The sequence below is a fragment of the Aythya fuligula genome, chromosome 2 (assembly GCF_009819795.1).
Source record: "Aythya fuligula isolate bAytFul2 chromosome 2, bAytFul2.pri, whole genome shotgun sequence".
In the NCBI taxonomy this organism is placed as follows: Eukaryota; Metazoa; Chordata; class Aves; order Anseriformes; family Anatidae; genus Aythya; species Aythya fuligula.
In genome coordinates this window covers 108,816,560-108,833,080 of record NC_045560.1, presented here as the reverse complement: position 1 = coordinate 108,833,080, position 16,521 = coordinate 108,816,560, and the positions used below count along the sequence as shown (strand labels likewise).

The following is a 16,521-nucleotide window of genomic DNA, read 5'->3' as shown; positions in this document are numbered from 1 at the left end:
TTGTTGCTGAGAATCCTAGGAACTAGGACTGGAGGGATCTTAGGGATTCCACTTATCTGTCCCCTTAGGCAGGATCAGCTATGCCTGTCCAGCTTCCAGTGGCAGGAATTCTGCTGCTTGTGTGGTCAATGTCTTTTCTGTACAGCTGTTTGAGCAAGAATTGGTCAATGTTCTAAAACGTTTAGTTTGGAATTATTTGATAAGGTTTTTTAATCATAAACTACTGAAAGCAAGAATAGAAAAGGGAACAAGCATTACGCATTTTGAAGTATTTTTTGGATTTCAGCAAAAGTAAAATTGGCCTCTGTTGACCAAAACGGATACCCTTAAGAATGCTGATTTCCAGACTTAGTCTATTATTTCTTTGAAACAGATGCAGAACCAACAGAAGCGCCAGAACCTCCGCCATATGAGAAGAAAATGCAGTTTCTTGAGGAAGAATTGTTTAGACTTACACGATCAGTGCTTGAACTTCAGTCCTCCTTGGCAGGTGTGAATGAAAACCTAAAGCTGACTGTCCAAGAAGATGCAAGTAAGATGTTGGTCACTTGGCTGAACAACCTTTATGACCGCCCAGAGCCTGACAGTGCAGTCGGTGGTGAAACAGACACTATCCATCTGCCTGGACTCCTCAGCAATAAAGATCAGAAAGACCCTTTTCTTGATTTTGAAATGGAAGATATAAAGTCTGAGCTAGCCGAGGTCAAAGAAGCATTGAAGATCAGGAATGACCAACTGGAGGAACTGAATGGAAAAGTAAAAGGCTATGAAGGACAACTAAAACAACTGCAGGAGGCAGCACAGGGACCTACGTTAACAATGCCTAGTGGCAATGTGTATCAGGAATACATAGACTCAAAATTTGAGTCCCTCAGACAGGAAATACTGGAAGGATTTGAAAAGAAAATGGCAGATCTGAAGAACTCTTGTGAATACAAACTACAGGATATCCAGCAGCAGTGTGATGACAATGACAATAACTGTTTAGGTATAATTGATGTTATAAGAGGAAAAGAGAATGATTTGAGGAAAGAAATAAATACTCTCCGAACTCAGATTCCATCAAACCAGTCCAGTTGTTGCAAGGAGGGTGAGAGAAATGACTTTGACCAGCAGATAAAAGATCTAGACAAGAAGCTTGACAGAGTTGTGGAAGCACACAGGATCCTGAATGTCAGAATAGACAATGAAATCAGTCGGTTGTCAACTCCGGATTTGGAAGACATGTTTGGTGAGAGGCTGGAGGAGCTAGATGCAAGGATGAACATTACAGAACGAAATGCTGAAGAACATTGCTTTTACGTCGAGGAAACTCTCCGAGGTGCTATAGCTGCTGAGGTAGATGAGCTGAGAGACTTGTTTGACCAAAAGCTCCGGTCACTAGAAGATAGGCTAGGTGGCACTATTTTAGAGATTGCTAATACCACAGACCCGGATGGAATGTTTATTAATCCTGGGCCTATTATGCCTAGTGACACTGGATTTGCAAACGAGCAGTTTACAACGGAGATAAATCTTGTCAAGAACAAATTACTGTCCCTCGAACACCTCTGTGGCCAGAAATGTCTGTCAGCACCACAAGGGACAGAGGACCTTCAGAAAGAGCTAGAAAATTGTAATAACAAATACAATCACTTGCTTTTGAAAACAGAGAACAACTCTGTTCTTCTGCAGTCTTTAAATAGCTCTCTTAATGAGAAACTTAACTTAATTAAGGATAACCAACGTGACAACCAGAAAATGCAGAGAGATTTGCGTGTATTCCGGTATAGTCTAAATGTCATGGATAAAGATATGAAAAATCTCCAAGATGGCTTGAATAGTTGCAGGGAGCAACTTCTGGGTGTCAATTCTACCTGTAGAAAAACACAACGAGGTGTCTACCGAAAAATTGATCAAATGCAGAGGACATTTGCAAATCAAACCATTCACCCTAGTGATAACTGCTGCAGTGAAGTGAAAGAGAGACTAGAACAATTAAATGACCATGTCCTGACTGATCTCAACAAGTGTAAAGAAAAGACCCAAGGTGTCCAGGATGGTGTTTCAGATGTTGAGAGCCGAGTCGCGAATGTTGAAAAAGTTTGCGGCAAGCTGGACTCTGTCTCGGGTAGCTTGCAGAAGATAAAAGAAGGTCTGAATAAGCACGTGAGCAGCTTGTGGAACTGCATACGTGAAATGAATGGAACTATATCATCTCATTCCAAAGATATTTCTGGCCTCAAAAATTCTGTCCAGCAGTTTTATAGTCAAGTCTCTAAAATCACCACAGACATGGAAGGCATGCTGAAATCTCAGTCTGACACAAGTAAGTTTCATGCATTTTTAATGCCTTTTTATTTGTTTTTCAACAGGCTTTCTTTCCTGAATCACTTATAGAGGAACTAAACAAGGGAGGAAAAATTTAATATTACACAGTTTCTGCTTTGTTTTTACAATGACTATAATTTTGGCTTTCCTCTAAGACACCATAGAGGACTTTGCTTTTAAAAGCATTCTTAAAAAAAAAAGTCTTTTATGCTTTCATGCTCACTTTGAGCCAGAATAAAGATAGTAGTAAAACTAATATTTTAGATAGTGACTTTAAAGCAAGTTTTAATTAATATTTATCTGTAGGTATTATTCCAGTTATTTTATTCAACTTTTTCTTGTGTGTATGAGATTATGTGTGAGAATCCTTCCAGCTGATTCCTCGAGGGGAATTGAAAAGTAAATTGAGAAAACCAAAGACAAAGGAATTCAAATTTATGATAAGAAAGATTCTCTGTAAGTTTTGTTCATAGTGTGAGTTAATGATTATAATTCAGCACTGACTCTTTGATTTAGGACTTTCACAAACAAGCTCTGGCATATCTTGGTGTGGCAATTTAACACTTTTTGTTTCATAGCCCTGCCAGAAGTTTGTGTTCCCACAACTTAGGTGGCAAGTTGGCAATACATTCACACCACAGCTGGCAATGCTTTCACACCTCAGCCACTTCTGTTAGCCATCCAACCTGTTGGCTCAAATCTAACTTCACAGTGAGTTTAAAGTTTGCGTGAGTGGTTGAGAAGCAGAAACACAACCCCTTTGGCTCAAAACGCTATGAAATAGTAACCTCTGTGTGTCGGTGAACCCTGCCATAATGGTTTAGAGGGCTTGCCAAATGCCAGTCAGTCCCTCTGCAGTTCTTCCCCAAAATTTCAGCAATTAGTTGTTTTCTTTTGAAAGAGTCAGTGTACAGAAGGAAGCTGGTTTCCTGTTCCTGTTCCTGTGAGGAAAAAACATAGGAAGTGTAGGCTATTTTGAAATTGCACTTTTCAGTTGGCTGTGAAGCTCAGGAGATGCTTCTGGTTTTAGTTCTGTGCACACATGAGATAAATTTGACACAGCACAAATTATTGTGTCAAAACTGAGATAGGCACACTTTGTCAGAAAAAAACTTTTCTGGACTTTGTTTTTTTGTTTGTTTGTTTGTTTGTTTTGTTTTTTTGTTTTTTGTTTTTTGTTTTTTTTTCTTTGACATTTTATTCATTTTAGAGAAGGATAATTCAGGGGAAGTACAGATACTGACACCAGTACTGACGTGGAGATAGGCCTGTGAAAGGTCTGTTGGAGATGGGGTGTTTGGGGCTGGCCAGCCCAGCTGGAGTATTGATTCCTGGATGCAGTGGGTGAGGCTGTGCTTTCAAAGGGCAGAATGCGTTCAGTTGGTGAGAGAGCAGTGGGGAAGAGGCCAGTTTCTGTGGCTGGCCCCAAATCTGAAGAAGAGGTGCTGAGGGGAAGCCCTGTGAGCTGCTGGAGCTGGTAGTGGGTGGAGGAGATCTGGTGCCTGACTGAGAGAGCACTCACTTGAGTGGAAAAGTTGTAACTCATGGAGGATCCAAAACTAATTCCTGTGGAGAAGGATACCCCTCTCAGTCTGAGGCAAAGACTTGACAGCCTGCTGTAGACGTGTTTATTTTGAGCACAGAACCATTTGAAAACAAAAGTATTGTTGCAGTGATGTTACCCTGCTACACTGCTGAGCTCCACCACAGCTGCTCACTCACTGCCCCTCCTCAAAGGGAAAGGGGGGGGGAAATATTCACCTAACGATTATTGTTATGGACAGAACAGACTCTTCATAGAGAGATTAATATCATTTATTGCCTATCACTAGTGGACTAGAACAGTCTTAAGTCCCAGAGGCCCACCCAGTGTTGCTCCCTGGCTCAGCTCTGGCCAGCAGTGGGTCCCTTCATAGCCGGCTGGAGCTGGTTCTGATCTGACATGGGGCAGCTGCTGGGCTCTGCTCACAGAGGCTACCCCTGCAGCCCCCTGCTACCAAAACTTTGCCACAAAAAAACAATAAAATTGCAGTGCTTGACATAAAGTTCATTCTGAGGTGAGAAGCTCTTGTATTAAATAAAATTAAAATATATATATCTTCATTTAAAGGAAGAAGTGCAGAGGAACAGAGGAGGTCTGTAATTCTCAGATACTTCTTTCAGTGAAATCTCCTGTTCAATTCAGTGGGGTTAAGACCTTAATCCCAGAGTCTCTCAGAAGAGACCCAGTTCCCATTAAAATGCAGTATGATGTATCTGTGTTATCCTATTTCTCATCTGCCTCACCAAAAATAAATTTGCACTGGGAACTGACACTGGAGAAAGACCCAAGACACGCAGAGTAATCTTTCTCCTGCTATTTAACGCAGGTGTTCGGGCGGCCTCATGGGCTGTATTTGTCAACCTCTATTACAACATTGTAAGGCATTAAAAAGCCTAAAGCGTGCCTGGGTTTCCATAGCGTAATTCAGTTTCGGAGCAGAGCTGTTTCTCCATCCACCGTCAGGTTTTTAGCACCTGGGGAAAGGCTCTGCTGTTGGAGTCCAGACACGCAGGTACCTTTGACGGCCCTCTCTGCTTTCGGCAACCTCCAGCCTCTGCAGGATTTGTGAAACAATGCCTGGATCCCCAAATGTTTCCAATTAAAATAACGCTGTCTAGCGCAGCAGTCTGGGTAAATTTGGACAGTCGGAGTTCCAGAAAGATTTTGGCAAACAAGCCTTTTTGGGAAGCAGTTTGGGAGCCCTGTTATGTGAGCTGGGCACAGCTTTAGCTGGTTTTGTGTTCGCAGGCGGTGTGGCTGCAGTGGCCTCTCTGGTACCTGCGTTAGCTGAAAGAAGACTTTCAGTTCTGGCCATAGATCAGTGCCGAGTGTCTTCTGCACCACTTGCCAGCATATCGTAGCATTCAAGTGATGTCATCTGACTTCAGAAGGACCATAACAGGAACAACTTGTTACTAATAGAGCTGTTGAGGGCGGTAAGGCAAGGATATGTCAGAAGGAACTGTGAGAGGTGCAGGCCTGGGGCTGAACTCAGGAGTGTGGCTGTGTCTTATTAAGAAATTCGTAAGATATTTTGGATCTAGGGTTTTGAGTGCCTGAGTCCAAACTAAGACACCAGGTTAGTGAAGGATTGCAGACAACAGCAGATGTAAACCCAGAGGCTAGGACAGCATTGTATTAGTTTGGATTTCTGGTGAAGATAATGCAACTTAATGTCAGCATTAAACAGGGTGGTGACAGGTGGTGCTCTGCTCCAAGGACGTAGATAACCACATACAATGTACTCACCAAGGTTATGTTTTCCAGCTTCTGTTTGTCCAAATTAAATGGCCACTGCCCCAGATCTCCTGCTGAGAGAGGAGTTCGTGCAGAGGAGCTGCTCATTGCGGTCCGTGCCTCTCTGCAGATGCAAGTGCTCTTCAAATCATGTGAAACTAAAAGTTAAAGTCAGCTGTTTCTTTTTCGTTACTGCCTCTTTGTACAGATTCGTGAAGATTTTCGGTAGTTAGAAGTGTGCTGGGATTGTAGTTTGCTCTGGTTATGGTTATTTAACCAGAACTGCAATTCCTCTGCTAATTGTCGCTATATCAGGGTTTCAAAAGTAACAGCTAAACATTGTCTGCTGAAGTTACGGGCTAAGAAGCTGAATGTATGCTCTGTGCTACATCTAAAAGGGGCATAAACCACAAGTGTTATATCACAAAGGACTCATGGGGTCGGTTCCTGTAGCCTCCCTTACAAGAGGGTGCTTAATTTCTGAATCCCTTTGATATCAATAAGAAAATACAGGTTATGTCTTTGTGGCTTCTTGTGGGTGCAGCCACTAATTCCTTTACTTGATAATTTCTTTTATGTGCTTACTGTGTGTTTTGGGGTCTGATGAGCACGTGGCCAGGGCAGAACCTCATTAGAATCAGCCAAACTGCAAAGAAACACTTGAGCTGTGCATCCAGGTCACGGCTCTTCCTCCTTCCTGCAAAATTATTCTTTCTTCAGTGAAGCAAAATGGAAGTTAATGCTGCCCGGCTAATCAAACTGAATAAAATAAAATGCTTTAAGGGGAGCTGGGAATGAAAGCATTCTTGTTTTAATTGTACAAGGGAAGCCTTTTCAGTTTCAGCTGCAGATGGGCATCTGAGAGCAGAAGTGAGGCAGTGCTGCTGTCTGACCTGGTAACCAAGTTGTCACTTGGTCTGGTGGCAACAAACCAAGCAGTGACACCTCCTCTGCGAGGACAGCATCACCATTTTCAGCTGTTTAACCATCTCAGCTCTGCTCACTGCCTTCCCGGATATTTCATAGACAACAAGGAACATGTCTGTTTTGTCGGCTGCCCAGCAAAGCTTAAGCAGGTCCAGCGAAATTCACCTCAGCCTTTGTTGGGGATTCATTTTCTCATCACTTACTGAATTGAAAACACGTGTTGGGTAATCCAGCATCGAGATAGGATGGCTCCAGCGTTATCTCTATCTGATGATTTATTGATACTTTGTCATGGTATGGTGCTTCTCAGTCAAAAATGCTAAAAAGCTTGGCAAAGATGGCAGACCACAATCCCTCTTAGTCCTCACATTATCTTATAACTGGCACTTTAAGTTGAGATTTAGCCAGGTAGTTTTGATTTACGGGAATGTAGCTGGGTAATTCTAAATGCTGGAATATTGATGCTGCACACAAGGAAGCTGCTGGCACAGGATGCAGGACTTGAGCTGCTGATTATTGTTTAAAGCTCTAGAAAAACAAGCACAAAAGCATAGTCGTTTTCCCTGTGTCAGCCCAAATTTTTGGCTCAATAAAGCTCAGTTTAAGTGACTAGAGAAATGACAAATATTTATATTTATATATCAATATAAAATATTTTGCCAGTTTCTGTTTTGAATGAGGTTAGTCTGAAGATCTTAGTTGAAGGTGTGAATCTGTGATTTTTTTTTATGAAAATCAATCTAACTTGTGCAAAGTGAACATTTCACCTTTTATTCCCTCTGCCTTGTGGAAGGAATTACCGAGTAAGCTTCAGTCCAACCTTGTGGTGCATTGCCAGTATAACTTTCAATCCTCACAGCAGTTAAAATCAGCCAGCAGAGCTCCTGAAGACTTTCTTTTAAAGGACATACATACAGCAAATGAACGCAGGTGGTGTGGAACCATGCCTTCAGATAGCCTCGCAGTACTTCGGAGCGCTTAGGAGGAGTTTTTACGAGACTGGAAACAAGAAATAAGATTCGCAGGGGTGAAGTGCAGATGCAGAGTTTGTCACCTTTAATCACACGTGGCATTGGGAACACAGACAAAAAGCACCAGGTAGTGATGGAGCAGCACAGGGGTTGCCAGCAACACCGTCATGGTCCATACCTGCAGGATCTGGTTGTAAGCCCTCTTCTGAAGGGCAGCCACTGCTGCCATGGCCAAGCCTCTCCAGCTGCTGTGAAGCACAGGCATTTGGTTTAGCCTTAGCCACTGGTGAGCTTACCCAGGCTGATATAAGGGATAATGTGCTTTGTTTTCACCACCAAGAGCCTGTGGCAGAGGTCTCCTGCTGTGGACCATGGCAATTGCCTTTGGCATGACAAGTTGCATCAGATAAATTTGCAAGGGGATGTTTGTTCATTTCCCCAGAAACTTTCACTCCCATCCCTGTGCCTAAAGCCATGCTTTGGACATACACTGCAATGAATACAACCAATGCTAATGTATAATGTCAGTATAGTTAGATTTTTTTTACTCTGCTGTCTAAAATGTGAATTTAGGAACTCTTTTTGGTAATTCATTGTAAAAGCTGTGTCGTTGCCTCTGCTGAAATCTACACAGTTGTAAATTCCTGTTATAAATATGGCATAAGTCAGCTTCACACTTAGGAGGACATAGCATCTTTAAATTTCATCCAGGACTCCACTTATAAGAACGCATTTTAATTCCTGTAAAGGATGCAGAACCGTACCAGCTGATAACCCAAATGTTACCGTGTCAGCACTGTTCAACCCCGATGTCGTATGTGTTGGCTGCCCTGCTGGAAAAGTCTCTTAATGGGATCTCTTGCCTTTAAACAATAAGGGCTTTTCAGCTAAATTATATCCTGGGGTTCTGCCTTTGTTGTCAGAACATATTAGTAATGGGAGTATTGGGAATTTTAAATTCATCGCTTTTCAAAGGAGGGGAAAAAATCCCCAAGTCAGTGTCCATTTACTCTTTTTTTCCTGTGGATTTTTTTGTTTTTGGTGATAGTGTTAAAGGGTTGGATAAGAACAAGACTGCCTTGTGCTGGGTGTTGTGTGAGTACGGAATAGAGGGGAAGAGCTGTGGGCAGGAGGGAGTAAAGCAGAAGAAGAAGAGAGCATGAAGGGGAGGTGGAGGCCATCAGTGGGAGGTAGCTGTAACGTGCAGCCAGCTCGGTGCAGAAAGTCTCGGTTTTATGTTGAAGTTTTTGTTTCCCATGAATATGCATACGCCGATTTCACAGACTGTTTTAAGTGAATAATTCTGCATTTCCCTTTTCTTCAAACCTTTCCAAGGGCGACCAGAAGCACCGCGGCAGGTGGTGCCACCGAGACCGCCGCTGCAGCCCCAGCCGGGCATATCCCTGCTGCCATCCCGGCCAAGGATACAACCCCCGCGGCACAGGCCTCCCCTCCAGCCTCCTCTGCCCAGACCTCCTCCACGGCCGGCTCTGCCGGGATCAGGAGTTGCCCCATTCCTGCCTGGAACAACCGGGATCATCCTGGAGGCTGGAGAGGCAGGGCCGCCGGGCACCGTCTTGATGTCGGGAAGAGGGCGGCTGCGAAGCGTTGATGGCCAGGCTGGGCAAAGCACCATGCCCATTGCTGAAGGCTACGCTGGAGCACCAGGTGAGGGAAGCAGACCAGCAGTGAATCACCCTGTGAGACCTACGGACACGCCAGGCCTTCGCTAGGGGGGTGAAACTGAGCTTTACCAGATGCCTTTCAGCCGTTAGAGCTATTAGAGTCTGGAGTGAGGGCAGAGGTGGTTTGCAAATTGGGCTTGGCAGCCTCCAGCTGGCTGCAGAAGTAGGGGAAACTTGGTCAGTGCCAGCTTTGTTGCTTGTGTCAGCGCTGCACAGAGCATGAGGTCAATGGGGCTGATGTAAAGTCCTTGGTAACTACAGCAGCCTTTGCCCCTAGGGAAACCTAAATCAATTTTTTCTTGCTGTAGTGCTTGCCGTGGATTTAATGCCCTGTAGTAAGAATTTGGTCTTCTTTGCTGTGACTGCCCCGGTTTAACGAGAATCTGAGTATTCATAGGAGATGTTATTTGGTAGCAATTTTGGTAGGTAGCTTTTTTGGTAACAAAGGATATTTTTTAGAAGAATGCAGTCATATTTTGTCATAATGTTCTCAATTACGTACTGTGTAACACACATTACTTTTGCTTTGTAGGATATCCGAAGTTATCTCCTCCAACCACGGACTCACAGGGTAAGGCAATTGTTTTGCAGAAATGCTTTACACAGGTACTTAATATCAGTCCCTGGAGAGCTGTGGCTAAGAGAACAAAGTGACATTAAGGAAAATCTAATGCGTTTGCTACACCTTAGCATTAAAACATAGTCTGCATCCTTTGAAAATGTGTGTGTTTTAAGGTTTTTAAAAATAATTCATTTGCTGATATTGTTACTTACTTTGTGCTTTATTTGTCTATTTATTTATTTATTTTCCTTTTAAATGAAAAGAACTTCTTTATGGACAGGGTTGTTAGGCATTGGAATAGGCTGCCCAGGGAGGTGGTTGAGTCACCATCCCTGGAGATCTTCAAAAGACGTTTAGATGTAGAGCTTAGGGATATGGTTTAGTGGAGGACTTGTTAGTGTTAGGTCAGAGGATGGACTCAGTGATCTTGGAGGTCTCTTCCAGCCTAGATGATTCTGTGATTCTGTGATCTATTTCTTTCCAATGAATGTAATATTCCTTTAGTAAGAAATTAACACTAAGGCCAATGCTATGATTTTTGAAGCACTGTTAGTAACTGAGTGTGTGAGTTGGTGCTCCTCATGGGAGAGTTTCTACCATTGTTAGAACAATGAGGACTCATGTTCCTGACTTCAGTGAAAGCAGGAGTGTTCCCACTGTCAGCCTTCATTTAGAAAGACTTAAAATACAATTTTCTAGGCTTGATGCGGTTTTATTATAATTGCTAATATCATAATTCACTGACAGATTTGTATGATAAGGAGGTATATAGCTTGTGTGGGCCATGCTAGTTGGCCTCAATAAATGCGTTGATTGGTTGCTGCCTGCCCTACAGCCTCATACTCCAGATAGTATCAAACCCTGGGGAGTGGTATCCTGTGTCAAAGTGAATATTCCCACACTTTCTGCAGAAAGAATGATTTAATCTAAGTGTGTTGAAGGAAATATTAGAAATAGATAGAATGGAGGGACTTTACGACATCCAAAATCTTACCCCTGGGTTTTAGCCTTAACCAAATCACAGATGCACATCCCGAAGACTGGGCTGGGGACTGACAAGAAGAGTTGTAAAGAGTTGATACTGTAACCCTGATATATATATACTTTCTAATTAAAAATCCTTCATAGCCTTAAAGCAATATTTTTGTGTTTGAGGATTGCAGCAGAGGAAGAACAAGGAGCTATAGATTAGGCTTCTGGAAAGGGATGAGAAGTAAGGAAATGCTCATTTATCTTGCTGCCAGAAAAGCCAATATAAATGTCTAGATCTCTGTGATAAATGGATTTCCTGGGGGACTTATTCCACTTTATGCATACTACTGCATTTTGTAGACAGCAGTATTTTAATAAGTTTATGCTAAAACTGTGAACTCTGCACGTTAAACGTGTTGAAAGGGCAAGGTGTGGCAGCCAGTGTGTGCGAGGGCTGCTTGGTGGAACATGTTGCTACAGATGGTGTGGTAGCACTCCAACATCTACAGAGAGGTGAGCTCAGCCAAGGAGTTCCTTTTCCCAATCTGTGCCCCTGTAGGCCTGTCTCAATACAAGATACACCTGCCAGCCTGTCATGCTTCACCCAAAATGCCTCGCAAGCCCTGAGGCCAGGTGAGGTGATAGAAAGCAGAGGGTAAGGCATGGTACAAATGCGGTATGGTACAAATAGCTGTTGGACTTGGTGGAGTCAGGGCATTTACGCCTGCTGTCCCTGATCGTATAGGTGGTGGCTGCTTATAAACAGCAATGAAAGAGAGCCTTTTGGGGAAGAATTCAGCAGTGTTGTAGAAATTAACAGCTGGGATAGGGAAGGTCTTTGGTTTGTTGGAGGAGGAACTTAATGCTTAGGTAAGGCACTGAGGAACCTTTAAGACCTAATTCAAGCAAGACCACAGTTTATGCCTTTGTCAGTCTTCGCCCAGAACATTTTGTGGTACTGAAATTGTAATCTGAAAGAAGATCAGACCTTCTTGTACTATGATTCCTAAAACCAGGAGCATGGATTGTTAAATTGGCCTTCTGAGTGCTCCCTTTCATTTCTCTTTCCCTTTCATTTCTGTTTCTGACTAGCCTGTTACGTGAAGGCATTACTCAGGAAGAAGCTGAGGGCTCCAGCTCTGTCCTCTGGTATAAACTAGCCCACATCAGTGCTTGTCTTGAATGCTAAGGCCTACTTTGCATATTTTCAAAAGCACTTCTGAGCTTTCCAGATGCATTAGCCATCTGTTTGGATGCATCTTACAATATAACTTTGTAGGTAAAGATCTTCAGGGATTCGCAAGAGTTAATGAGAGGACGTGAGGTACAATAATAGGCATTAGCTCTGTTTTCACAGGCAAGGAGTTTATGACAGGGGTGAATTAAGCATCAGGACCCAAGCGGCTTCATCTAATGCCTTTTGCTACAAAAAGAGTCGAAGCAGTAGATATTTAAAGCATCATCATCAGCGAATGTTATTGAAGCACGGCAATTTTACAGTCGTGAGAATTTTCCTTTGCTGACAATTGCAGCGGCAGAGGTTGTGAATTAGCTGATGAACTGCTCTGGGAACTGATGAGAAAATGCTTGTTAGATCCCCAGGTCACACAGCTAGGCAAGGACAGAGCCAAGAAGAGGAATTGGATGCTCTGATCACCATACAGAGGGTCACAGGGAAAAAAAAAAATAAAGAGAGTACAAATTGCCTTTCCTTCCCTCCTCCTTCACGCAGTTTGCAGCGTTGGTGGTGTCCCGGACCCTGCAGCTCCAATGGAGGGTGATTGCTCCTCTCTCAAAGGAACTTCTTGTGAAGTGTAATACAGAACAGTGTTTGGCATGGCTATCCCACGTGCAGAGGGAATGTTCCTGGAAATGAGATGTGCTGGGGTCAAACTGAAGAATTTTAAAAAAAAAAGAAAGGTGGTAGTGGTAAATTGCTGATATTTTCAGCCCATTCTTTCTCAATGAAGGTGAAGCTTTTCCTCTGCCCTGCAGTTCCTTCACGAGGAGTGCATTTATAGCTCCTGGCTTTCAAATGCTTTGAAACTTTTCTTCCTATTTGTAAAATGTCACAGCACTAGCTCCTGAAGTGAAAGTCTGGAGTTTCCAAGCCTGGACCTTGCGTAGAGAAACTGAACTTTGATCTTGGGGTGAAGAAAAGCATTTGCAAGTGGGGACATGTAAGGGAAGGCGATTCACCTCTGTAAGGATCTGCAAAAGCATTGCTGAGAGCTATTGGTAGGACTTGGGCAAATTTCAAACAGGTGCAGCTCCAGCTAGAAACAAGGAGAGGAGGACATGGGAATATCGTGACTTTCCTGCACCTCTGTGTTTGCCCGCTGAACTATCCTACAGGACATTTAGAGGCAGTTCAGATCTCTTCTTTAGACAAGTATGCCTAAAACTGAACTGGTGGCTCAAAAAACAAGGCTGCAGATCTGAAGGAAATCTCAGCAGCAAACTCTTAACAACTATCAAAGCAATCAGTGTCAGTGCAGGAAAATCTAAAGGAAGCTGAGGGGAGGCAGGACAGGAGTCACTTCCTCACAGATCCTTAGCTACTGTGAGCTGTAGCTGTTGCAAACGGAGAGCAGAGCATTTCTGGGTAGACTGCAGGAACCTCTCTGAGTCAGCCAGCACGAAATGAGTTGATGTACATCATCATTTGACTTGAGTCTCAGGGAAAGATGCGACTACAAAGACGCTTCCTGTAAGTGGAGTAATGTTAAGGGGCTGGAGCTTTGCAGAAGCTCCCTCCTGGAGCAAGCAGACTTCCTGCAATTCAATTTGGTCCTTTTGAATAGCCTCATCTTAGCTCACGGGAGCTCTTACATGTGCACCGCCAGGTAAAAGGGTTCTGTCTGCTTTTTGAGTGTGAGACAAAATATTGAATGAGGAGATACCCAAAGATTTATGAAGTATTTGTTTGCTAGACCCCAAGGGAGCTCATGGTGGGTATTTGCCATTTCTGAAGCTGCTGGCATCTTATGGTCCCCCTGCCTCTGTGCCAAGTTATTCAGGAAAAAAAAAATATCTAAAATAACATTGGAATATTCAAATTTTAGATAAAGTTTTGTCACTTTTAAACTTCTATATCAAAGAATTGAACGTTTGTATCACTGCTTGCTGGTGGCATGTCAGATTGGGAGGGAGAGAAACCAGACGTGTATTTTAAAGGCAGCAGAACAAGGAGCAGGGCTGACACAGCACAGAGAGACTTGGATCCTAACATGAACCCTGAATGCTGTTGAACAGAAGGAGCAGCCAAAGACAACTTTAAGTGTATTCATTGTTTACCTAATTGCCGGATCAAAGCAGCAAGAGTTGACTGCTTCTAGCAGTGTTCCTGCCTTAAGGGAAACGTTTAGAAGGAAGGGAGCTGAAACAAGACTAACACATGGTTGATTACCAAGACTTGCCTTTATGTCAGTCTGTTCAAAAGTAAAAACTTGTCCTAATAGTCCAAATTGTATTTCATCAAGTGGTGTTAGCTAGGAAGCAGATAAACACTATGAAATACTTAAGCGTCTGTCTGAGCTGCTGAGAAAAGAAAAAAAATCGAAGTGAAAAATTTCCTGAAAGAGAAGTGCAAAAGAGAGAAAAGCCCCAGATGTGATTCTTTTTGTTGGAATACCGAAAAATGTTACTTGTATAGATGTTTTCGATAGCCTTTGGCAGAGAAGGCAGGAAATTAAGCTGTGCACAGCCTCTCCCCTCAGAGAGCTGGCACGAGCTACCAACCTTCCGCACTTCTGCTGCCAGTTTGATGGTGATACAGAGCAGAGATGTGCGGGGCAGCCTGAAGCCTGGAGCTGCTCCATGGCAGAGCATTGTTTAATTCAGGTGTGGCAGGATGGCTACTTCCAGCAGTTACAAGCCACACGTAATCTTTTCCTTAGAGGGACAAAAAGCAGCTCGTGGGTGATGCCAGTTTTCTGGCTCCCCTGCCAGAGCTGGGAGGCTGTAGCAAATGGGGAAATTTTATGGTCCTCAGTCAATTTTTTTATGGCAAGAAAGCTGGGCCAGCAGTATGTATTCTGCTAATTCTGGCACCCCTCAAGTGGCAGGGTTAGGCTGAGTGGAGTATCTGCAGGAGCAGAGACGCTGGGCTATAAACCATCGCAGGGAAAGGCTGTGCTGTCATCCCAAAGTGACCTCAGTCATGTTCTTACCCATTTTAGGACCTGCTGCTGCTGCGGCCTCGCTGGTGTCCTTCTCTGCTGGGCTCACGCAGAAGCCTTTCTCCAGCGACGTCGGCGTGGTTCACTTCAACAAAGTGCTGGTGAATGATGGGGACTATTACAACCCCAACACAGGTAAGGCAAAGAGCGGACCCACAGAGCTGCCAGGTGGGCAGTAACACACATTACAAGTGGTCGATGACATCTCAGGCACTGTGGTGCATCGAAATGAACAAATTACACAAGTCCATCTAAGCTAGGGCAGGAGCTCACATTCCTAAGGATGGGGACAGTCACACACTTTGGCCATGCTGGTTTTCCACAGCTACCAGTTACACTGAGGCCTGACTCACCTCCCTGACTCACCACAAGCACTGTGTGCTCCTCATCCTTCCCAGGCAACTAGGGACACTAGTAGCAGCAGGGAGGCTCCTTACTGACCCGTTTCACTGCAGCCTGAGGAGAGGAGGGCTCCCTGCTTTTGTGTGAACCACCTCAGCCCCCTCACACACCCCGAAACACCTCCGTGAGCTGGCTCTTTAAAACTCAGGGCTCTGCAGAATTATGTAGAGCGGTCATGACTGAAGTGGTAGGTACCTGTGGTGGTGGTGCTTTCTGTATCGCAAGCCTGGAAAGTTTTTAAACTGACTCGTATGGGAAGAGTCTGGCTTATAGCTTCTCACACCCCGTTGCCTTCGTGACCGCTCTCAGTTGGTCAGCTGCCCAGGCTGACCTCATCACAGTCACCTCTACACAGCAGTGCACAGCGCGTGCTGTGCTATGTTTGTCTTTGTGCTTAGGGCCTTGTGCTTAGTTATTTCTGAGTACCTCAGAAAAGCCATCCCCATCTCTCTTCTGCAGGCATCTTCACGTCACCGTACGAGGGGCGCTACCTGATCACCGCCGTGCTGGCGCCGGAGCGCGATGAGTACGTAGAGGCAGTGCTGTCCGTCTCCAATGCCAGCGTTGCTCAGCTCCACACGGCCGGGTACAGGAGGGAACTGCTGGAGTATCACAAACCCTACTCGGGGAAACGGACCTGTGGTGGTCCTGGAACGTTCCACCTCGTTCTTCACCTCAAAGCGGGAGATGAAGTCAACGTCGTCGTGACAGGAGGCAAACTGGCCTACACGGACTCTGATGAAATGTATTCCACGTTTAGTGGGGTTCTGCTTTATCCTTCCATTTCCCATGTTTAGGTCCATCGTGGAACAGGAGAGAAGGGTAAGATATTCCGAAGAAATTAAGTGTAATAAAATTCAAAGCTTTAATATATTCAGTTTATATATTTGATTTCAGTGATGGGTTTATTGTCTGTATTGAAACCTTGTCCTCAGTTTTCAGAGACAGCTACAAAAGACCTGTTTCTGTAGCTAAAGTAACTCCTTCCCCAAGTCCTAGTTTACCTGTACAAACACAACAGCTGTTAAACAACAAATACATTCTCAGTAAATACTTCTCCACTGTGCTCTTGCTACTCCCTATTAAATAGCCTTTGCAGTCTGCTCCCCAGTTTATCTCTGCCAGTGTCCGTGGTGTATCAAAGTTTACATCTTTGCTGCAGTTTCCAGTTGCAGCCAGCTTCCATCACGTTTTCAGTAAAGCAGGGGCAAGAAACTGAGACCATGTTGGA

At 44.1% G+C, this 16,521-nt stretch overlaps 1 protein-coding gene across 1 annotated transcript in view; it reads left to right on the top strand.

The window, feature by feature from the left end:
• EMILIN2 (elastin microfibril interfacer 2) overlaps positions 1 to 16,163 on the top strand; it is a 34,528-nt gene extending 18,365 nt beyond the window's left edge. The window contains exons 4-8 of the mRNA XM_032182412.1: positions 374 to 2,308; positions 8,824 to 9,156; positions 9,706 to 9,744; positions 14,889 to 15,023; positions 15,750 to 16,163. Of these exons, the coding sequence (XP_032038303.1) occupies positions 374 to 2,308; positions 8,824 to 9,156; positions 9,706 to 9,744; positions 14,889 to 15,023; positions 15,750 to 16,087 (2,780 nt within the window). The 3' untranslated portion in view covers positions 16,088 to 16,163. The remainder of the gene's footprint in view (positions 1 to 373; positions 2,309 to 8,823; positions 9,157 to 9,705; positions 9,745 to 14,888; positions 15,024 to 15,749) is intronic.
• The last annotated feature ends 358 nt before the right edge of the window (positions 16,164 to 16,521 follow it).